This window comes from Salmo salar, chromosome 07 (genome assembly GCF_965601325.2).
Source record: "Salmo salar chromosome 07, fSalSal1, whole genome shotgun sequence".
Taxonomy (NCBI): Eukaryota; Metazoa; Chordata; class Actinopteri; order Salmoniformes; family Salmonidae; genus Salmo; species Salmo salar.
The window spans coordinates 51,548,899-51,572,278 of record NC_138297.1 but is presented as its reverse complement, the minus strand read 5'-3'; the positions used below and the strand labels follow the sequence as shown (position 1 = coordinate 51,572,278).

The 23,380-nt window shown below is 43.2% G+C and overlaps 2 protein-coding genes across 5 annotated transcripts in view; one reads left to right on the top strand and one right to left on the bottom strand.

The window, feature by feature from the left end:
- The window catches only part of LOC106609411 (liprin-beta-1), a 37,565-nt gene extending 24,451 nt beyond the window's left edge, over positions 1–13,114 (top strand). The window contains exons 8-26 of one of the 4 annotated variants that reach the window (XM_014208209.3): positions 430–532; positions 1,144–1,205; positions 1,309–1,375; positions 1,536–1,660; positions 1,903–1,970; positions 2,103–2,166; positions 4,203–4,353; positions 4,585–4,617; positions 5,328–5,472; positions 5,684–5,809; positions 6,018–6,168; positions 6,394–6,505; positions 6,608–6,696; positions 6,889–7,011; positions 7,219–7,344; positions 7,484–7,672; positions 7,969–8,118; positions 8,388–8,453; positions 11,928–13,114. In XM_014208209.3, the coding sequence (XP_014063684.2) occupies positions 430–532; positions 1,144–1,205; positions 1,309–1,375; positions 1,536–1,660; positions 1,903–1,970; positions 2,103–2,166; positions 4,203–4,353; positions 4,585–4,617; positions 5,328–5,472; positions 5,684–5,809; positions 6,018–6,168; positions 6,394–6,505; positions 6,608–6,696; positions 6,889–7,011; positions 7,219–7,344; positions 7,484–7,672; positions 7,969–8,118; positions 8,388–8,453; positions 11,928–12,011 (2,034 nt within the window). In that variant the 3' untranslated portion in view covers positions 12,012–13,114. Of the gene's footprint in view, positions 1–429; positions 533–1,143; positions 1,206–1,308; positions 1,376–1,535; positions 1,661–1,902; positions 1,971–2,102; positions 2,167–4,202; positions 4,354–4,584; positions 4,618–5,327; positions 5,473–5,683; positions 5,810–6,017; positions 6,169–6,393; positions 6,506–6,607; positions 6,697–6,888; positions 7,012–7,203; positions 7,345–7,483; positions 7,673–7,968; positions 8,119–8,387; positions 8,454–11,927 lie in introns of all 4 variants that reach the window. The other 3 variants (XM_045722119.2, XM_014208210.3, XM_045722120.2) reach the window with 3 other exon arrangements.
- A 1,023-nt stretch (positions 13,115–14,137) lies between these two features.
- On the bottom strand, positions 14,138–20,644 carry LOC106609412 (NADH-cytochrome b5 reductase 3). The gene is made up of 9 exons (XM_014208211.3): positions 20,345–20,644; positions 17,584–17,709; positions 16,597–16,669; positions 16,288–16,394; positions 16,065–16,194; positions 15,812–15,895; positions 15,634–15,719; positions 15,432–15,531; positions 14,138–15,237 (listed from the first exon to the last, which is right to left on the bottom strand). The coding sequence occupies exons 1-9, from the start codon at positions 20,363–20,365 to the stop codon at positions 15,065–15,067; spliced, it is 900 nt and encodes a 299-aa protein (XP_014063686.2). The 5' UTR covers positions 20,366–20,644; the 3' UTR covers positions 14,138–15,064.
- Positions 20,645–23,380: the final 2,736 nt, after the last annotated feature.

The window sequence follows — 23,380 nt, the reverse complement described above, 5'->3', positions numbered from 1 at the left end:
TAGATCTTGGCCTGTATTCATAGTGTCTCATACGAAGAGTGCTTCTCGAGTATGTGTTTTGCCTTTGAGATTAAAATGAATGGACAGGGGATCTGATCCTAGATCAGAGGGGTATACTACAATGCAGGTTCAATGGGTTAGCCAGCTAACTTTAATAAACAACCAGAAATAACTATTGATTTTCTGAATAATTAAGAAAGCTAAATTTAGATATGTGTTTTTGGTTGAGTCATTTAGGCCATGCCCATTTTCAAGCTTACCTCTCTAAAAAATAAAACGTTATTTGTGACTATTTAGGCAATTTAGCTCATTGATCCTGCTTTGTAGTATAGCCCTTTACTCTGAGACACTTTATGAATATGGACCTAGATATGTATCTGTAGTTTAATGAGGTCAGAATGGTCCCGAACATGATCCTCTCCCATTCAGGAGGAACTGCAGACTCTTCAGAGGCAGCTGGAGGAGCTGAGGAGGCTAAAAGACCAGGCTACATTGGGAGTCCTGACCCCAGACAGAACAGATGGAGCGAAAGGTGGGAGTACTGTTACTAGACATGTGGGAGGGAGGGGGACATCACTTCACCCTCATACACACGAACAGATTTACAGCAACAAGTTTCCAACATTCCTTTTCCTAATTCGTGTGCAGTTATTTCTGCCCTTAAGTCCCCTTAAGTAATGATGGGTACCATCAAGCCATGGCCTGAGCATTAGACTTCCCCCTGAAATACAATTTTCAAAGCATCCTGTCTCACTCTCACACAGATAGAAAGGGGGATTTTGTACTTTCCACCTTACTATCTATCGTCTTATCTGTCTTCAGGGCTCATACCAAGCATGTTTAGACCTGATCTCTGACTCTTTCAACCCACAGCTGAGTCTCTTATCACCCGTTTACCATAAAGGAATGCAATTTATGTGGAGTGCAATGTATTCACTTCAATAATTTATTGGCCTTGAACATGCCCCATATACTGCAAGGTAATTGTCTGCTCAAGTCTATTCGATTAAAAGTCCTGTTGCTTAAGTGGACTTGACTTGCATGTAGGTCTTTATAGACTCAACCAGTGTGGATAGACAGCAGTAGACACCAGACAATATGTCTGTCTGTGATCCCTGTGGGGGCACACTTGTTGTTTTCCAGATGTGGACGTGCTGAGGATGAAGAGGGCCATGGAGTCCCTGATGTCAGCAAACAATGACAAGGTACTGGAGCTACTGTTTACACTGTTTCATAAAGACTGCTGTAGTTGACGCATGTGGATCTCAATGGCTTTTCTAACTCTGATCTACCATCCTTCACCCACAGGACCGGAGGATCGAGGAGCTTCAGGAGTCTATCACACGGTACAAGAAGGTCCAGGACTTGGTGAAAGGTGAAACGATGTTCAAGGAGTATGACACTAGTAATGAAGTGTTTTATCGGTATCATTGCAATAGTCCATTTCTATTTATCGAACTAGATCAATCATGTTTTAGAGTGTAGAATAATGGACTTGATAATTTTATGTAACAATTATAACTGTTCCTCCCCAGACACACTGAATGAAGACGATTACGATGACATCCAGGATGACAGATCCCCCTCCATTCAGGTCGCCATGGATACAGACCGGGCCACCCTGGCGGTTGGGGAGGAGACAGGAAGGAGCTGTGACGAGGTAACAACCTCCCCTGTCATAACAATGTATCACACACAGGATGGACCCGAGACTCTAGACTTCCTTACCAAAACGTAATGTTAGGAATGTGAGGGTCAACAGGCTTGTGGTATTGGTTTAGCTGGACAGCAACTACCTAACCAATGAAACTGTCGACTGTGCTTTGCGACGTTGACGACACATTCATTTAGCGACGTTGACTCTACGTCTTTCTTTCTCTTCCTCTCACCCTCTCTTCCCAGATTCCATCTATTGCAGTGTTTTCAGAGCTGGAGCAGGAGAGACTGATACAGGAACCAGACACAGACAGGTGAGGTTGGCTTTTCCCTGGACAAACTACACTCCCATGGACTATTTGCACATGAAGTCACTGTATTAGTTTGTCAGTATATTCATCATCTCTAGGTCTAGACTGTCGGTTAACTTTCCAATCTCTTTGCAGTCCACCAGAAGTCCCACCACATTCAGCAGGTAGCCTGGGCCACATAAACAGCAACACAGAGCAGGTAAGACGGTCCTTTCACTCCTAGGGTGATGGGGAATGGTGGGCTAACTGGAAAGACCTTAGACCTTAACTTGCTGCAATCATGGAGTTTATATACAATACCAGCCAAAAGTTTGGACACCTACTCATTCAAGGGTTTTTCTTTATTTTTACTATTTTCTACATTGTAGAATAATAGTGAAGACATCAAAACTATGAAATAACACATAGGGAATCATGTAGTAATCAAAAAAGTGTTAAACAAATCAAAATATATTTTAGAATTTAGGTTCTTCAAAGTATCCACCCTTTGCCTTAATGACAGCTTTGCACACTCTTGGCATTCTCTCAACCAGCTTCATCTGGAATACTTTTCCAACAGTCTTGAAGGAGTTCCCACATATGCTGAGCACTTGTTGGCTGCTTTTCCTTCACTCTGCGGTCCAACTCACCCCAAACCATCTCAATTGGGTTGAGGTTGGGTGATTGTGGAGGCCAGGTCATCTGATGCAGCACTCCATCACTCTCCTTGGTCAAATAGCCCCTACACAGCCTGGAGGTGTGTTTTGGGTCATTGTCCTGTTGAAAAACAAATGATAGTCCCACAAAGCGCAAACCAGATGGGATGGCATATCGCTGCAGAATGCTGTGGTAGCCATGCTGGTTAAGTGTGCCTTGATTTCTAAATAAATCACTGACAGTGTCACCAGCAAAGCACCATCACATGACCTCCTCCATGCCTCACGGTGGGAACCACACATGCGGAGATCATCCTTTCACCTACCTTGCATCTCACAAAGATACGGCGGTTGGATCCAAAAATCTCAAATTTGGACTCATCAGACCAAAGGACAGATTTCCACCAGTCTAATGTCCATTGCTTGTGTTTCTTGGCCCAAGCAAGTCTCTTCTTCTTATTGGTGTCCTTTTAGTAGTGGTTTCTTGGCAGCAATTCGACCATGAAGGCCTGATTCACGCAGTCTCCTCTGAACAGTTGATGTGTCTGTTACTTGAACTCTGTGAAGCATTTATTTGGCCTGCAATTTCTGAGGCTGGTAACTCTAATGAACTTTTCCTCTGCAGCAGAGGTAACTCTGGGTCTTCCTTTCCTGTGGTGGTCCTCATGAGAGCCAGTTTTGTAATAGCGCTTGATGGTTTTTGTGACTGCACTTGAAGAAACTTTGAAAGTGGTTGAAATTTTCTGCATTGACTGACCTTCATGTCTTAAAGTAATGATGGACTGTCGTTTCTCTTTGCTTTTTTTGTGCTGTTCTTGCCATAATATGGACTTGGTCTTTTACCAAATAGGGCTATCTGTATACCGCCGCAACCTTTCAATCAATCAAATGTATTTATAAAGCCCTTTTTACATCAGCCGTTGTCACAAAGTGCTATACAGAAACCCAGCTTAAAACCCATAACAGCAAGCAATGCAGATGTAGAAGCACGGTGGCTAGGAAAAACTCCCTAGAAAGGCAGAAACCTGGAGAGGAACCAGGCTCTGAGGGGTGGCCAGTCTTCTTCTGGCTGTGGAGATTATTACATTATATGGCCAAGATGTTCAAATGTTCATAGATGACCAGCAGGGTCAAATTATAATAATCAGTGGTTGTAGAGGGTGCAACAGGTCAGCACCTCAGGTGTAAATGTCAGTTGTCTTTTCATAGCCGAGCATTCAGAGTTCGAGACGGCAGGTGTGGTAGAGAGAGGGAGTCGAAAACAGCAGGTCCGGGACAAGGTAGCACGTCCGGTGAACAGGTCAGGGTTCATACAGAAGGCATGGTTCTATCTCTTGTCTCCCCCACATGGAGGGCGGAGTCACTGAGCCCCACTGTGACGGCTGACTGGACTCCAGACTGTCTGTCAGGATGATATGGAATCATAATAGGATTCCTGAGAAATGGTTGTTTTGACAGTTGTTACTCCACCGCCACCTGGTGGTACAACAGTAGAACTATGGAGCTGGTTATATTGGGAGATGGACTTTGTTTACAGGCATGCCAAATATTTTATTAGGTTTATGTGCTCATAATGACCCTCCCCCCCCCCCTTTTCTAGACCACAATTGAGGATCCCAGCCCCCCATCCACCTCCCCATCAAACCCCACCAGTAATGAAAGCTTTGGGACCAAGAAGGCCCGCTCCTCCTTTGGACGTGGTTTCTTCAAGATGCGTGGAGGCAAGAGGACGTCCAGTGCCCCAAATCTGGGTGAGTCTCATCATTGGGGGGGGCAGGAAGGGCACGGGGAGAAGGGTGCTCATTCCTCTGCATGGGGGGGTGTGAACAATAAATATTACTCTCTGTTCATGATGTAAAAAAAACATTCACAGTTCCATACCTTAATGTGTGTTTTCTTATGTCTGTCTGTCTAGTATTCACACTAGTGACTATGTTCTATCCTTGCTCTCTCTATTCTCCATGGTTCTATGTGATGTGAAGATCGCAGCCGGAGTGCGAGTGCACCTACGTTGGGTACAGTACAGTAGTCTGCAGCGCAGAGCCCCACAGACGGGCCAGGCCTGCAGTATGGCAGATCAGGATGAACGCTGGATGTGTGCAGGGATACTAGCACAACAATGTGATCACCATCTAACGTTACTACACAACTAGACCCATCGTAGACTAAATAAAAAGGCAGTCTGTTTTTCTGAACCCTCTTGAGGCTGATTGGGTCATAGATGGTAAATGGTTACATTGTTGTGTGAAGAATCCCTAGATATGCCCCTACCTCCATCTTTCCTACTCTTCATTTTTCACTTGTATCAAGCAAGTGAAAAGTTTAGTTGATCGCTGGTGTGAGCTGGGTGGTTTTTAGTGCGATTTCTTTCCCCTTTTAAATCATATCCAGTTGTTCCTTATCCATGACGTGACACCATCTGCAATGATGCCGCTTAACTTTGCTAGCTGTCCTTCAAGATGCGCCTCTGAGATTTGTCTTTTACAGTTGGAAGTCTATGAATTTGCATCAAGAGTTCATGTCAATCAGTCCTGCATGAGTTGAGTTGTGGTGCTTTTGAGTGGTTCTTGGCATACTCATAGTGGTGGTGGTGTTTAGTGGAAGATGTAGTCCAGGAGTGGTTGTGGTGGCCATTACAGCTGTAGTCCTTGGGACAGTGTTGGCCTCGAGTTTCCTGTGGTGGTGGATTGTCAGCTATTGATCTAACGTGTGTGTTTGAATCCAGCTGAGACCGAGCGTAAGGGCACAGACCACTTGGACTTGGCTGGTGCCCCGCCACACAAACCTCAGGGAGGCGACAGCAGCCAGACCCTACCTTCCTCACCAGAGGCCAAGAAGAAGTCCAGAGGCTTTATGAAGTTCTTAGGCAGGTGGGTTCGAATGTTCTCTATATTCCCAAAGTTTAGAAAGAGGTGAGGAGATGGTATGCAAGGAATTGGGGGAAGATTAATTAAGATGGAGCCAGGGTTTTTAAATGAAACTATTGCTTTATTAACTGTAACACGAGGACAGAGGGTTTTCTGTAACACGAGGACAGAGCATGGAAGGATATTTAGGCATGTTGTGATCTGACCCCTCTAGGCTGAAGAGAAGTCACTCCACCTCGCTAGACCTGGAGGAGACAGAGACTGAGTTCAGGAGGGGAGGAGTCAGAGCCACAGCTGGCCCCCGACTGGGCTGGTCACGTGACCTGCAGCACAGCGCTGAGTATGTGAAGCTCACCTCTTGCTTGTGTGTATCTGTCTGTGAACTATAGACGTAGAGGAAGGGATCAGAAGTTTATTGGAACTAAGTCTACAGTATCACAGTTTTAGGGTATTATGATTGTGTGGTGTCAGAGAAGCAAATGGTAATGAATGATGTACTGTTTACCCTCCACGTTAAAGGTGAGTGTGCTCGCTCTCTCTCCCCTCAGTGATGTGGACGCTCCCTTTGCGCAGTGGAGTAAGGAGCAGGTGTGTGCGTGGCTGCAGGAGCAGGGCCTGGGGCTGCACGTAGCTCAAGCCCAGCAGTGGATCCGCTCAGGATTCACCCTGCTGCAGGCCTCCCAGCACGACCTGGAGAAGGTAGGATGGCTCAGTGGAGCATCCAGGAGGCGTTTCGTGCATTCTGTGTTTTAGGTTCTGTGTTGCTAGACATCTTAATGAAACTCCCAATGTTAAAGCTTAGTTGCTTAATGTTCACTTTGCTACCTGTGTCCTGACAAACATCTATTTTCTCTATCACTCTCTTCCTAACTGTACAGTATATGAGATGTCTTAAACAACCCATACATTTTTCTGTGGCAACAGGAGTTGGGGATCAAACAGCCCCTCCACAGGAAGAAGCTGCAGCTGGCTCTCCAGGCACTGGGATCAGAGGAGGATGTCAGCAAGGGCAAACTAGACCACAACTGGGTGACCAGTGAGTGACCACAGCCTCAGTTATCAAAAAGCCTTGACAATGAAAAATGGAGTAACCTTTCTGTGACTTGTGATTGATTTGAGTTGTTTTGGTGTTTGTCAGGATGGCTGGATGACATTGGTCTGCCGCAGTATAAGAGCCAGTTTGACGAGGGGAGGGTCGATGGGAGAATGCTACACTACATGACTGTGGTGAGTCTTAATTTGCAGTAGTAGGTCTAACGGGATAAAATCAATCAGAATCAATGTCAAAGGGGACGAATAAAGTCTATTAAATAACAAATCCTTGCTTTTGTGTTGTATGTCTAGTGTCATTTTATTTCTAATTGATTGACAGTAGTCATTCTCCTGACTGCGAAGAGTATGTGTGTTTGTCCCCTTCAGGATGACCTGTTGTCTCTAAAGGTGGGCAGTGTCCTCCACCACCTCAGCATCAAGAGAGCCATCCAGGTCCTCCGGCTCAACTTCTACGAGCCCAACTGCCTCCGCCGACGGCCCTCTGACGAGGTACGGTTTAGACACTTCTGAATAAAGTATCCCTTTTTTTCTTTTTCTCTCGCTTCTCTCTCGCTCTTTCTCTCCCTGTGCTTTCATATCCACCATACACATGGTCTCTCACTTCACCAGTTCAGTTACATTTCAGTTATATTTGTATAGGGAAAATAAACTTTTCAGTTTTTATTAACACCAACTTAAAAGAAAATGTCTCCCCAGAACAACATCACGCCAGGGGAGATCTCCCAGTGGACCAATCACAGAGTGATGGAGTGGCTGAGATCAGTGGACCTGGCTGAGTACGCTCCTAACCTGAGGGGCAGTGGTGTGCACGGGGGGGTCATGGTGAGGGGGGAGTCTCCGTTTGAATTGGCTTGCCACAGACTCCTTTCAGGAACACACACGTTCATCAGCGTATACATATACTGACTGCCTTTTACCGGTGTCTGTCTCACTCTTCATTTGCATCTCTCCTTGTCTCCAGGTGCTGGAGCCTCGCTTCAACGTGGAGTCCCTAGCCCTCCTGCTCAACATCCCTCCCAACAAGACCCTGCTGCGCCGCCACCTGGCCACCCACTTCCACCTGCTCATCGGCTCCGCTGCCCAGCGCAGCAAACAGGAGTGTCTGGAGAACCCTGACTACACCCTGCTCACTGCCACCGCCAAGGTCAAGGTAGGGTCAACTTGCAGCTGGTAAGGCATCAGCTTGTTGTTAGACATACAGAGCTTTGGGGATCAGTGTAGGTTTATTGATCTGATCAGTGACCTTGGCTGTGTCCCACTGTCCCACTACTCTCAGTTGGCCTCATGACCACTTATATGTGACTGGACTGGATAGGTTTTTGTCCTGTCAGATCAGTGGTCAGCAGGAAAAGGAGGTGAGGACAGACGGCTTTTTAATACTATCGGCACACAGCCGTTTGTCCCCATTTGACTGACTCTCTCCCATCATCCTCTCTCCTCCTCCAGCCCAGAAGGCTGCCGTTCGGTGGCTTCGGGACCCTGCGTAAGAAGCGCCAGGAGGACGGCGAGGAGTACGTGTGCCCCATGGACGTGGAGATGCCCAAGAACAGCAGCTTCCAGGGGGGCCTGAGGATCTACGAGGACAACCTGGACCAGGTAGGGGACTGCCATAAACCCCTTCCACTTCAGGGAATGTGTTACCTATATGGATATAGGTACTATTATGGGTGTTTTAGTGTGGCTTTTTGTAGCCCCTTCCACTGAGGTGCTAGCTATTTAAAAAGTATTAATGATAATCATCCTTTAGGTGAGGTTAGAGCACTCCAATGAACAGATGAGAGGGTGGAATGTGGTACCACAAGAGGATAGTGTTTTACTTTTAATTGTCCATGTGAAGTGCTCTTGAACACTGTCTGTACTCCTAGATGGAGGACTCGGAAGGGGCTGTGAGGCAGATAGGAGCATTTTCTGAGGAAATCGACAACCTGACGGTAAGAAGTCATTAAAAAGCTCACATAAGGCCTCCCGAGTGGCGCAGCGGTCTAAGGCAGTGCTAGATGTGTCACTACAGACCTGGGTTCGATCCCGGGCTGTATCACAACCGGCTGTGATCGGGAGTCCCATAGGGTGGTGCACAATTGGCCCAGCGTCGTCCAGGTTAGGGGAGGGTTTGGCCGGGGGGGTTTGGCCGACCTCGTCATCAGTTGAACGGTGTTTCCTCCGACACATTGGTGTGTCTGGGTTCCGGGTTAAGCGGACGGGTGTTAACCTCTCTGGGCTAGGCGGGACGAATTCGTCCCACCTACGTAACAGCCACTTGCAGCCTGTGGCGCGATTTTCAAAACCTTAAAAATCCTATTACTTCAATTTCTCAAACATATGACTATTTTACAGCTATTTAAAGACAAGACTCTCGTTAATCTAACCACACTGTCCGATTTCAAAAAGGCTTTACAACGAAAGCAAAACATTAGATTATGTCAGCAGAGTACCAAGCCATAAATAATCAGACACCCATTTTTCAAGCCAGCATATAATGTCACCAAAACCCAGAAGACAGCTAAATGCAGCACTCACCTTTGATGATCTTCATCAGATGACAACCCTAGGACATTATGTTATACAATACATGCATGTTTTGTTCAATCAAGTTCATATTTATATCAAAAACCAGCTTTTTACATTAGCATGTGACGTTCAGAACTAGCATACCCCCCGCAAACTTCCGGGGAATTTAATAACAGTTTGCTAAATTACTCACGATAAAGTTCACAAAAAGAATAACAATTATTTTAAGAATTATAGATACATTACTCCTCTATGCACTCGATATGTCCGATTTTAAAATAGCTTTTCGGATGAAGCACATTTTGCAATATTCTAAGTACATAGCCCGGCATCACAGGGCTAGTTATTTAGACACCCACGCAGTTCAGCCTTCACCAAAATCACATTTCCTATAAGAAAAATGTTCTTACCTTTCTTGTTCTTCGTCAGAATGCAGTCCCAGGACTTCTTCTTCAATAACAAATGTAGGTTTGGTCCCAAATAATCCATCATATCCAAACAGCGACGTTTTGTTCGTGAGTTCTAGACACTATCAGAATGGTAATCCACGGTCACGAGCATAGCGCATGGCGTGACAAAAAATGTCTAAATATTCCATTACCGTACTTCGAAGCATGTCAACCGCTGTTTAAAACCAATTTTTATGCCATTTATCTCGTAGAAAAGCGATAATATTCCGACCGGGAATCTGCAATAAACTAAACAGCCGAATTAAAATACTCCACGGGGGCTAATCGCGCACGCGCCTCACTCCATTGTCACCTAATGGGACACTTGAATAAGATGATAATCTGTTTCAGCCTGAGGCTGCCTCGTCAACCTTCATGATTTTCCCGCGTCCTGGGAGCCTATTGGAGCCCTGGGAATTGTCACATTACAGCTAAGATCCTTACTTTTCAATAAACAGATGCAAGACGCACGACTCCTTGTCAGACAGGCCACTTCCTGCATGAAACCTTGTCAGGTTTTTGCCTGCCATAGGAGTTCTGTTATACTCACAGACACCATTCAAACAGTTTTAGAAACTTTAGGGTGTTTTCTATCCAAACCTGAACAATAATATGCATATTCTAGCTTCTGAGTTGGTGTAGGAGGCAGTTAAAAATGGGCACATATTTTTTTCCAAAATTCTCAATACTGCCCCCTAGCCCAAACAGGTTAACCTCTCTTGGGGAGGTCCCACCCACGGTTCACACTATTCAACAGCCAGTGAAAAATCAGAGCGCCAAATTCAAAACCACAAAATGTCATAATTCAAAGTTCTCAAACACACGACTATTTTACACCATTTTAAAGATACACGTCTCCTTAATGTAACCACATTGTCCGATTTCAAAAAGGCTTTACGGTGAAAGCATAAAGTTAGATTATGTTAGGACAGTTCCAACACAAGAAAAACCACAGCCATTTTCCTAGCAAGGACAGGCGTCACAAAAACCAGAAAACCAGCTAAGATTATGCACTAACCTTTGACAATCTTCATCAGATGACACTCCTAGGACATCATGTTACACAATACATGCATTCTTTGTTCGATCAAGTTGATATTTATATCCAAAAACAGCCTTTTACATTGGCGCGTGATGTTCAGAAAATATTTTGCCTCCAATACTGCCGGTGAATCAGCACTACAATTTACAAAAATACTCATCATAAACGTTGATAAAATATTAAACTGTTATTCAAAGAATTATAGATGAACATCTCCTTTATGCAACCACTGTGACAGATTTCAAAAAAGCTTCACGGGGAAAGCACACTTTGCAATAATCTGAGTACTGTGCTCAGAAAAAGACATCAAGCAATACAGATACCTGCCATTTTGGAGTCATCTAAAATCATAAATAGCATTAGAAATATTCACTTACCTTTGATCTTCATCAGAAGGCACTTCCAGGAATCCCAGGTCCACAATAAATGTTGTTTTGTTCGATAAAGTCCATAATTTATGTCCAAATAGCTCCTTGTTGTTTGCGCGTTCAGTAAGCTACTCCAAGTGTAGGAAGCGCGGCCAAAATGTCACGACGAAAAGTCAAAAAAAATTATGTTTACGTTCGTTCAAACATGTCAAGCGTTGTATATCATCAATCTTTAGGGCCTTTTTAACTTAGAACTTCAATAATATTCCAACCGGACGATTCCAATGTCTTGAAAAACGTTTTGGAACACAGCTACCCCTCACGTGAATGCGCGCCAGTGAACTCATGTGCTTTCCTGAGTCAACAACTTCCAACTTCCTTTGTTGGCTCTCTGTTCACCATAGATGCCTCAAACAACTTTCTAAAGACTGTTGACATCTAGTGGAAGCCTTAGGAAGTGCAAAATGAACCCTAAGTCACTGTGTGTTAGTTAGGCAATCACTTGAAAAAAACTACAGCCTCAGATCCTCCACTTCCTGGTTGGATTTTTTCTCAGGTTTTTGCCTGCCATATGAGTTCTGTTATACTCACAGACATCATTCAAACAGTTTTAGAAACTGCAGTGTTTTCTATCCAAATCTACTAATAATATGCATATTCTAGTTCCTGGGCCCGAGTAGTAGGCCGTTTAATTTGGGTACGTTTTTCGTCCAGCCGTGAAAATACTGCCCCCTACCCAAGAGAGGTTAATTAAGAAGTGCGATTTGGCAAGTCCTGTTTCGGAGGAAGCATGACTCGAAGTTCGCCTCTCCCGAGCCCGTTGGGGAGTTGCAGTGATGAGACAAGATTGAAATTGGGGGGAAAGGGGGGTTAAATACCCCCCCCCCCCCAAAAAAAAGAAATCACACATCAAATCACTTGATGTACCTCTCAGCAAGCTGTGCTCTAGCAAAACAACCATGCCACTCTTCTGGCACTGTTATTAATCTTCTGGTTTTCCTGTGTGACTTCAGTGTGTTTTTCTCCTGCATGTTTCAGAGCATGCTGAAGGAGGATGAGTTCTTCAGCGAGGTCTCCTCTCGCTCCCCCAAGGCCAGCATCACCGATGACTCCAACGTGTGAGGGAGGGTCCCCGCCAATGATATGTATTAACTTTAGATGATTGACAGGGGGTGCTGTTTTGCAGCCACCACACAGCCATTTTGTTACTCCTCCATTGTAAAAAAGATTTTAGAAGCTGTAGAAATGCATTAATGTCTACATTTGTTTTTGACAAGTATATTCTATTAGACACCTTAATGCATACTTTGAAATGTGACCTGAACATAAAAATACAAGGGAGTACTAATGATACTGTCCCCACTACAACAAATAAATACCTAAATGCATGTAATTTTGTCCTTTTAAACATTTTATAGAAGTGCTGTAGAATTCAATTCATTCCTATGGAGGAGTGCTCCTTCTGCGGAGTACCAATATGGCTGACCAGTGGCTTCATAGCCTCTCATTGGCCATTACATAGCATCAGCAATCCAGGGTTTATACACATTGGCCCCAGCTGGCGTCGCCATGCAAACACCTTGATAAGCTGTCTTCTACAACCTGAGACCACCTATGCCCTTAGACTTACGTCTTTGTCGTTTCAGCAATTTACGATCTCTCGCTCTGCATTCCCAAGTGAAGTTATACATGTGTATTTATTTAAGTTGTTGAAATGTAGCGCATGAATTGAGATTTCAACATAGAAGCATTTACTTTGTTACAGAACTGTTTTTTTTATATATTTGTTTGAATATCCACAAATGAGTTCCTGTACTTACATGGTATGCCCTTGTCCTGACTTATTTTTGGAACCCTCTCACGCCTATTAGCAATTATAGAACCTAAAAGATTGGTCAACTCGCAGTGGGACACTTGGATCTGAAGTCAAAACATTGCAGTCTGGCTTAATCCATAATTTCCTCTACATGTTGTCCTCTCATTTGATGCTCCTATCTGCATGTTTTGTGTCCCAAAGTAATTCAATATTATCACTATGGTTTGTCCTGCCATGTTGTTGAATTTTAGGAACATTAAACATGGAAGCCCAACGTTCTAGAATGTAAACATCACCACAAAGCAATAGTTTTGCAAGCCTTAACCATATCAGTGAACAATGTAATGTACTGTGTACTGTTTCTATGCATCTTTTTTGAAAATAATTGTCAATAAAAACATGGTAAAATTATGGGCTACATGACTGTGTATACTAGCCTATTACAGATGGGTGAGCTATGTACATTTTCTTATTTGAGATACTTGTGGAAGTATTTTTATTTCACTTCAGCTAGGTCTCACTGATTTATTGAGCACTTTCTTATGGGGATAGATTCTTACACCAGCCAGAGACCCGTAAACGCTACATTCCCCCAGTCAGAAACTCAACAGGTTAGCCGACCGCATGGTCCTAAAGCACAAGTCTCACTTTGTATCAGTGATGAATGTGGAGGGAACATGTCCCCTGTGACAGTTGCACCTGTGGAAATGGGATTTGAACCCACAGCCATTATGATGCATTTGTTCAACCTGGCAACTACCGTAATTTCCAGACTATTGAGCGCACCTGAATATAAGCCGCACCCACTGAATTTTAAAAACAAAAGTATTATTTTGAACATAAGCGCCGCACGGTGCCTACCGGTACATTGAAACAAATTTACTTTACACAGGCTTTAACGAAACACAGCTTGTAACAAAAAATAAAACATTTGCACTGAGTCAATTCCTCACGCTGCTGTTTCCAACGTCTTATCGACTCATTAAGACCAAGCTCCCGTGCAGCAGCTCTTTCCTTTTCCAACAGACAGATCGCCTTCAACTTGAAAGCTGCATCATATGCATTTCTCCGTGTCTTTGCCATGATGAGGATGACAAAATGTCTACCGTAATCAGAATGATGAAGTTTGAGAGCGCTCGATTTAATCTAAACAGCAAATAAAGTTGTTTGACCTTAACCCGTTCGGCAATTTCATTGGTCTAATGAAAGCTTCATGCCGCCAAAAAACTGAACGTGTTTTTTTGGAGAGAAAAAAATTTGAAAGCGGGAAAAAAGTTGCAGCTTATAGTCCGGAAATTACGGTAGATCTGTCAGTCCCATGTCTCATTCAAGGCTGTGCTTAAATATTTTCACATCCTGATGTGATTGGTCAAAAGATATCAGAATTAGGCTAACTTAAGTGGTAACCACAGCTACCTATTAGACAAACAACTTATTGCATTTATTTTATTGGTCTCAATGTATAACAAACATGTTGCATAATGAAACTATTTCAAGTGCTGTAAAGACATTTAAGCACATGGAAAGACTCCAGTAACAGCTTCAAGATATCACTCTTTCTGCAACAATATGGAATAAGTACATCTGTGCGAAGTTACACTTATAGTTTGCAGTGGAAGCAAGTGAGCAGTATTATGGTCATGTCTTCAGCTGTGCATACAAAAAAAAAGTATTACTGGGTTGCTAAGGCACTCAAGTCAAGTTAAACTATACTGAACAAAAAAAAACAATATGCAAAGTTTGTTTCATGAGCAGAAATGTTCCAATTGCACAAAGCTTTTCATTTTCTGTAAAAAATGTGTTTACTTCCCTGTTAATGAGCATTTCTACTTTGCCAAGATAATGCATGATTATAGGTGCACCTTGTGCTGGGGACACAGGCCAGGAGTATTTGTAACAAAGCCCTTTTGTGGGGGAAAAACTCAATCTGATAGGCCTACTTCTTGGGAGCCAATGTCATCCCGTGCCCAGTCATGTGAAATCCATAGATTAGGGCCTAATTCATTTAACTTAACTGATTTCCTCCTATGAACTAACTCTTGAGTTTATATTTTGTTCAGTATACAGGTATCGGTCACAATTAGTTTAACAGGAGGAACGTTCAAATAACATTGTTTCCTCCAACTACCAGTGATTCAATTCAGAATGATAAACCTGTTAAATCAGAAAATGCTTTGGACACCCCTCATTTCAGGATTCTGTTTTGGAAATTAAGGCATAGAAAATTGTCCACTAATTCTGCTGTAGAATGAGTGAAATGATTTCAAGCGCTGATGCAAGAGAGTTTTAATAAATGTTGGGTGTGGCTGATCATTGAGCCCTGGGGAAACCCCCTTTAACCCCGCGCCTGGGATGGCTTCTAAAAGGTGAACCTCCGGCTGCTGGCGTGGCCCACTTTGTCCAGGTTGGGGTTACAGGCAAACTGGATCATGGGAGGCGGTCCGCACAGGAGGATGAGAGTGTCGTCTCCGGGGGGTGGAAGGTGGTCCCTCACCATCTCTTCACTGATGAAGCCTTGGCTGTACTCCCAGTCTGAGTAAAGAGACGTTAAACTTTAAGTCACTCCGGACCAGACAAGATTCTTTCTTAGCCTTCTCTTAAATCTTTTAAACCTTCTGTACAGCCTTTAATGGCTTTTATTGACACTTCAACAGGGCAAACAAACATTAATTTCCCTATATCAGATCATGTTCACTGAAACATAATAGAAGTTAGACATCTCTTACCCTCAGGAGCCCTGTCCAGGGTGAACCATAGCTTGAATCGGGTTGGGTGATTAGCTGCGATCTCCTCCAATTCCGGTCGAAGCAAGATGTCTTTCTCAGTCTGAGGGAGAATAGGATAGAGAAGGTATTAGGGACTACTAGCCCATGTTTGAACTCCTTGACATCAGATTCAAACCAGATGAGGAAAACGGTGTAAACTCACCTGGTTGGCGAAGAGCAGGTGACACACTGTCTGGTCCTGGGGATCCTTCATTATAGCTGTGATGAGCTGCAGCATGGGAGTGATTCCTGAGGGAACAGGATCCAATAGAACACATGTCAACCCATCACAGATGGCCATTCTGCTATGTACAGATTGAGCATGGTGGCTTTTGTTTTACCGGTCCCTCCTGCGATCATGCCCACTTGCTTGGCAGTTTTGATCACAGGCTCCGCCTTTTTTTCTGCCTTGATGGCAAAAGCCCCTGTTGAAACACCCAATAAACAAACCAATTTAGTAAAGGAGTGGCTTGCATGCACTTCTTCACCATTGACCTAGCTCAGAGCAGTGACCACTAACCACTTTAAAAACATTTTCAGCCAGGGCGTAAATATACATAACAGTGGCAATGTTGGGCAAACGTGATGACTCACCGTTTCCTTGGTAGACCAGCAGGCCGCTGGGCCCTCTGAAATCAATAGTGTCGCCAATCCGGATGCTCTCCAGGTACTGACTCATCTTCCCACCTTCAGGAAACTTTGGATTAACGTTCTTGTAGTAAATCTGGGAAGCAAGAAGAACATTTGTTGGGAAAACTGGTTGAGCAGATGGAGGTTGAATTATAGTAGAGAAAGCTTCTTCAGCTGATTTGTGTACCTTGACTACCAGGTCTACGAAGCCTACGTCGTCATCACTAGACACAGGTGTGTACGGTCTGACCACCAGGACGCCATCCGGTTTGGCAGACAGGTATATGTGTTGCCCTGGGAACGAAAACAGTCAAAGTATGGTGGCCACTTAAATGAAGAGTAGTCGTGATAGTGCGAAAACTACAAACAGATACATTTTTGTATGATTTCAGATTCAGACCAGGATTACATTCAATGTTACACTATAATATAGGCCAATAGTGTTTTTATATAAATGCTGAAAAGTTGAACAGCGACATCAATTGAATGTACTCACCAATGGGTAGCCCAAGGACACAATCCTTTTCCCGCAGGGCAAAACGGAATTTCCTTGTGTCATGACTGATGATCTATGAGAACCACAACACAGTATTTCACAGCTGCACTGACATGATATAGATCCCTCAAACTCAGATCTTGACCTCAAAGATAGTTCCACCACGTTCTCTCACTGTTTCCCTCTAAATCAGGGCTATATTTAGACCTGGGACACCAAGTGTGAATTAATTATCAGGTTGAACAGAAAACCAGCAGGCTCCGGACCTCATAGGGCGAGTTGAATACCCCTGATATAAACCACACACACACACACTGACTGTTAGCCTTGATCCACAGTAGCAGTCTGTACAGGAGAAATAACTTAACTATAATCCAGACTGGTTGCATATTGACCTCTGCACTAAATGGAGAAACCGCAGTCTGTAGCAATACAGCAGCTGCCCAGCCCACTGACCAGCCTAATTTATGTGTTTGGTCTTTGTGCAGTTCCAGTAATGGTAAGGGGCATTTCCACAGTAACAGTGATGATTTGACTCAAACAAAACAACAATGATTACAAAGCATAGAACTCAGTGCAAATTCAAAGTTTGGTAACAGAATGACGGTTTCTGTGATCATTATGTTACTAAACATTACATCTGCACTGTTCCAAGTAAATTTGGTTTTTTTTGAGTGTGGAAATTGTTAAAAGTAGTCATTGTGCATAGTTGTATGGTTTGTTTAACTTTGCAATCATTGGTTTTTGTTTTACATAAATGTTAAGGTGAAAAATCTGAGTTGGAGCATCACTGTTTCATGGAATTGCCCTAAGTCTTCCTAGAACAGCACTGGGCATCCCAGATCAAACATGTCTTATCAAGTCACAATTGTTACTCATTATTTCTTCATCCAATTTGTTTCATTCACTCTATTATATTAATAATGTGAACATGGTTTCACCACAGTACAGAGTAATAATAAGCTGATCACAACACAGAATTCTTACCTCTTTATCGATCAGCTTTAATGCATATTTGATGTTGGGGTCCTCTAGAGTGATGGCACGTTTCTTCTTTGAGAGGAAGAGGCTCAGGATGAGGTTGATGATGTTGTCGATACTGCTCCGAATGAGCTGCGGAGATGGGAAAGTAAGGTTTGCCTTTTCAGTTGAAGTTATTATGGAAATAAGGATGTCAATCTTTACAATGTTGAACATTGTAAAGACTGCTGCCATGATTGGGAGGGGAAAATTACAGACTGTACCAATATGGAAACAAAAACAGGTATTAAACAGTCACTAGGATATACCTAATTTGTGGACTGATATACAATGCATCAGTCAGTGTGATACTACACCTAACTTGACATTAATATACTGCTCAAAAAAATAAAGGGAACACAAACAACACAATGTAACTCCAAGTCAATCACACTTCTGTGAAATCAAACTGTCCACTTAGGAAGCAACACTGATTGACAATACATTTCACATGCTGTTGTGCAAATGGAATAGACAACAGGTGGAAATTATAGGCAATAAGCAAGACACCCCCAATAAAGGAGTGGTTCTGCAGGTGGAGACCACAGACTACTTCTCAGTTTCTATGCTTCCTGGCTGATGTTTTGGTCACTTTTGAATGCTGGCGGTGCTTTCACTCTAGTGGTAGCATGAGACGGAGTCTACAACCCACACAAGTGGCTCAGGTAGTGCAGCTCATCCAGGATGGCACATCAATGCGAGCTGTGGCAAGAAGGTTTGCTGTGTCTGTCAGCGTAGTGTCCAGAGCATGGAGGCGCTACCAGGAGACAGGCCAGTACATCAGGAGACGTGGAGGAGGCCAACAACCCAGCAGCAGGACCGCTACCTCCGCCTTTGTGCAAGGAGGAGCAGGAGGAGCACTGCCAGAGCCCTGCAAAATTACCTCCAGCAGGCCACAAAATGTGCATGTGTCTGCTCAAACGGTCAGAAACAGACTCCATGAGGGTGGTATGAGGGCCCGACGTCCACAGGTGGGGGTTGTGCTTACAGCCCAACACCGTGCAGGACATTTGGCACTTGCCAGAGAACACCAAGATTGGCAAATTCGCCACTGGCGCCCTGTGCTCTTCACAGATGAAAGCAGGTTCACACTGAGCACGTGACAGACGTGACAGAGTCTGGAGACGCCGTGGAGAACGTTCTGCTGCCTGCAACATCCTCCAGCATGACCGGTTTGGCGGTGGGTCAGTCATGGTGTGGGGTGGCATTTCTTTGGGGGGCCGCACAGCCCTCCATGTGCTCGCCAGAGGTAAACTGACTGCCATTAGGTACTGAGATGAGATCCTCAGACCCCTTGTGAGAACATATGCTGGTGCGGTTGGCCCTGGGTTCCTCCTAATGCAAGACAATGCTAGACCTCATGTGGCTGGAGTGTGTCAGCAGTTCCTGCAAGAGGAAGGCATTGATGCTATGGACCGGCCCGCCCGTTCCCCAGACCTGAATCCAATTGAGCACATCTGGGACATCATGTCTCACTCCATCCACCAACGCCACGTTGCACCACAGACTGTCCAGGAGTTGGCGGATGCTTTAGTCCAGGTCTGGGAGGAAATCCCTCAGGAGACCATCCGCCACCTCATCAGGAGCATGCCCAGGCATTGTAGGGAGGTCATACAGGCACGTGGAGGCCACACACACTACTGAGCCTCATTTTGACTTGTTTTAAGGACATTACATCAAAGTTGGATCAGCCTGTAGTGTGGTTTTCCACTTTAATTTTGAGTGTGACTCCAAATCCAGACCTCCATGGGTTGATGAATTGGATTTCCATTGATTATTTGTGTGATTTTGTTGTCAGCACATTCAACTATGTAAAGAAAAAAGTATTTAATAAGATTATTTCTTTCATTCAGATCTAGGATGTGTTGTTTAAGTGTTCCCTTTATTTTTTTGAGCAGTGTAGTTTAGTCATAATGGATATGGATATGACCACATAACCACTCCCCTAAAGTTAGGGGAGTGGTTATGTCAGAGGAACACTGGGGAAACCCGAATTTCCCCGAGCTGCGCAGTGGTAAGGCACTGCATCTCAGTGCAAGAGGCGTCACTACAGTCCCTGGTTCGATTCCAGGCTGTATCACATCTGGCGGTGATTGGGAGTCCCATATGGCGGCGCAGCGTCACAATTGACACAGCGTCGTCCGGGTTTGGCCGTCATTGTAAACAAGAATGTGTTCTTAACTGACTTGCCTAGTTAAATAAACACACACACCCCAACATTGGACCAAACTGCTGCGCTCACCACTGTTCGATAGCTAGTAGCTAGCTAACTTAATAACGACATGGTAGAGCTACAGTGGCGTGCACTCCTTTGACAAGTGTGCAGAGATCTCCATGCTGGCTATTTTGATCAGAAATTAACCCGACTGTCAATCGCTTAAACTAGGTAACTCACTCCCTAGCGCCATGCAACGTGCTATCTAAACGCCCAAACATCTCAATAAGAGGCAAAGCAAAAGCTTTGGTTATCAAGTTAGCTAGTTAAGATGACAGTTTACTATATACCATATGACTTACTTACTACAGTTACGGTAGATTACAAACCTGATGGTTCACGACGAAGATATGTTACTAGCTACACCTTAGTCTACAGTACTAGTTAGCCAACCATAGCTAGCTTGTCTACCGTTCGCTATTGATTCCTTGTGCACTGTCAAATCGCACAACTGTAGCTCAGCATAAGCCAATGTAAAAATATAATATTTAGCTAACTGGCAATTATACTTACCCCAATGATGTAAGACAGCATCTTGTTTTTGACACCTTACAAGGCAACAGCGAAAAGTCTGTTCTCCCTTCGAAAAACCGTCGCGCTGTCAAAGTACTGACTCGGGTGCTTTCAAGGCAACTGGGAACTCGGAAAAAAAATACGAGGTCAAATCATGACGTAGGTAATATTCAGGTCGGAAAGTTGGAGTTCTGGAAAGAGGCCCGAATTCACGAGTTGGAATTCCGAGTTGGATGACTGTTCAAAACGATCTTTCGCACTCACTTTTTTCTCTCAAATTCACAGGTGTCTTGAACGCACTGAAGTCGTAAATCAGATATTTTTGAGTTCCCAGTTGTTGTGAACGCGTCATAAGTAATTAGTGCTCAACCTCTGCAGTTGTAAACACGCTTTTCAAAATAAGAGTCCATGCACGACCCATGACTTTGCATGAAAACTGCTTTGAACATGTCTGTCTGGCTGCAATAAATGAAGTCGCGTTTGATGCTGAATAGCCATTGTAAAGGGCAATTCCGCCACTTTTCAACCTTTTATTAATTATCTTCAGCACCAAACTAGACCTACAAATGTGAAAACAAAGGTCCTAAGAAATGCTTCTCGGTGACATCACAGTGTAGGATTAAAAGTAAATAAAAAGGTGATTTTTCAAATCCTGCAACGAGTTTCTAGTCAGAGAGGGTATTTTCTTGCTCCCCACGTCCCCGCGAATCCCATAGTGTTTGAAATCACTGTTTTAAAAATGTTTTAACTGTTGATGATGTCGTCGGTAGAACTTTTAACTTGTTTTTTTCTACAGAACATATAAATGAACTGGAACAAAGTCTCGTTGTTGTCTGGTAAATATTGTATATCTAATAAGGTGAAAGAAGTATCATACAAACTCATTCATAGAATCTACCCGTAAAGACCTTTATTATACACAGATTTAAAATAGCTATTGATAACAAATGTGTATTTTGTGGTTGTGACCCAGAAACTCTTGACCATTTATTTTGGGACTGTTCTTATGTCAGACGATTTTGGAGTGAGTTAGAAGATTTTATTTTAAAAGAAATGACAATTAATGTTAATCTGAGAGACTCTGATATTATGTTTTATTTTGATCCAAATGATATGGACCCTGATTTAACTTTCATTGTTAATTTGTTTATCTTTCATGGGAGATTATTTATCCATAAAATTAAATGGGCAGAGGACAAACCCCTCTTCACATTATTTAAGATACAATTTAAATATAATTTTTTTAAATGATCAGTAAATGTAAAAATAAAAAAGCAATACACACCATAAAGGTTTTTGACAAATTGAAAATGTGTCTCAATATGTAACACAACAAATACAAAAACAGAAATATAGATTGATGTACTCTTGTTTGTATATTTCTGTTTTTGTATTTGTTGTGTCCATAAGAAGAAAAAAAATGTACCGTTTTCACATATTTAGACACTGGTATTGTGCTGGAGATAATCGAAAATGAGGTTGAAAGTGCTGAAATTGCAATTTAAGCTATGTTGATTAATTTGATGGACATTTCCAATGATTCTATCCTACAGATAGATGTGTATGGAGCCAATTGACATATTAGACAAGTCCAGTAGATGGCAGCAAAGACTCGTGTAAATCATGCCTTTAAAAGTCAATGGATGGCCTGGGCTGATATAGAGTGCACTGCATGCATTTAGGAAAACTATGTAAGCAAATTATGGTAAATAGTACACTAATAAAGGTTTTTAATAGAATTGTTTGAATGAAATAGTACGTGTTACCAGATACTTTGATGTACAAGCCACCATTCTAACAGAGGGACCTCACCTCAGCAGTAAACAACATTCATACTTCACTCCAAATGCCCAAGTCTTTGTAGTGAAGAATATCATGCAGAATCAGTGTAACAATGGTCTTGTTTCTCCATCTTGTAGAGAGCTGTGACATGCAAGGTCTTCGCAGGGTTGGGTAGGTTACTTTCTAAATGTAATCCATTACAGTTACTAGTTACCTGTCCAAAATTGTAATTAGTAACATAACTTTTGGATTACTCAAACACAGTAATGTTATCTGATTAATTTCAGTTACTTCTGGATTATTTTACCCTTAAGAGGCATTAGAAGAAAACAAATGCATGTGTCATCATAGTGGTCGCTGACTTGTGATCAGACTCGCTCAGGTGGAACAAACTTAAACGTGTGCCTTTTTTCAATGTTGAATTGAATGTCATTGAGAAAACAGAAAGGTTTCAGAATGTTTTTTTTTCTCTAGTAAACATCCTTTCTGAATTTAAAAGTAATCCAAGAAGTAATCTAGTTTTTCTAAAGTATCTCTAATCTCAGAGCAAATCAAACTTTATTTGCCACATGCGCCGAATACAACAAGTGTAGACTTTACCAAGTAGGCTAAAATAAAAAGTAATAATAAAAAGTAACACAATAAGAATAAGAATAACAAGGCTATATACAGGGGACACCGGTACTGAGTCAATGTGCAGGGGTACAGGCTAGTTGAGGTAATCTGTACATGTAGGTGAGGGCGAAGTGACTATGCAGGTAGGTAATAAACAAACAGCGAGTAGCAGCAGTGTACGGGGGGGGGGGGGGGGCGATTGTTATGAATTGTTCAGCTGTGTAATGGCTTGGGGGTAGAAGCTGTTGAGGAGCCTTTTGGTCCTAGACTTGGCGCTCCGGTACCGCTTGCCGTGCGGTAGCAGAGAAAACAGTCTATAACTTGTGTGACTGGAGTCTCTGACAATTTTATGGGTTTTCCTCTGACACCGCCTATTATGTAGGCCCTGGATGGCAGGAAGCTTGGTCCCAGTGATGTACTGGGCCGTTCGCACTACCCTCTGTAGCGCCTTACGGTCAGATGCCGATCTGATTACAATATTTTAGCTGGTAACCTAACTGATTACAGTTATATTTTTATGTAATCAGATTAAATGTAACATGTAAATTACTCCCCAACCCTGATCTTCTGTGACCATGCTAAACGGCATGCGCCAAGAATATACTCTGCATTTTTGCCAACTACAGAGGAGTAGACTAG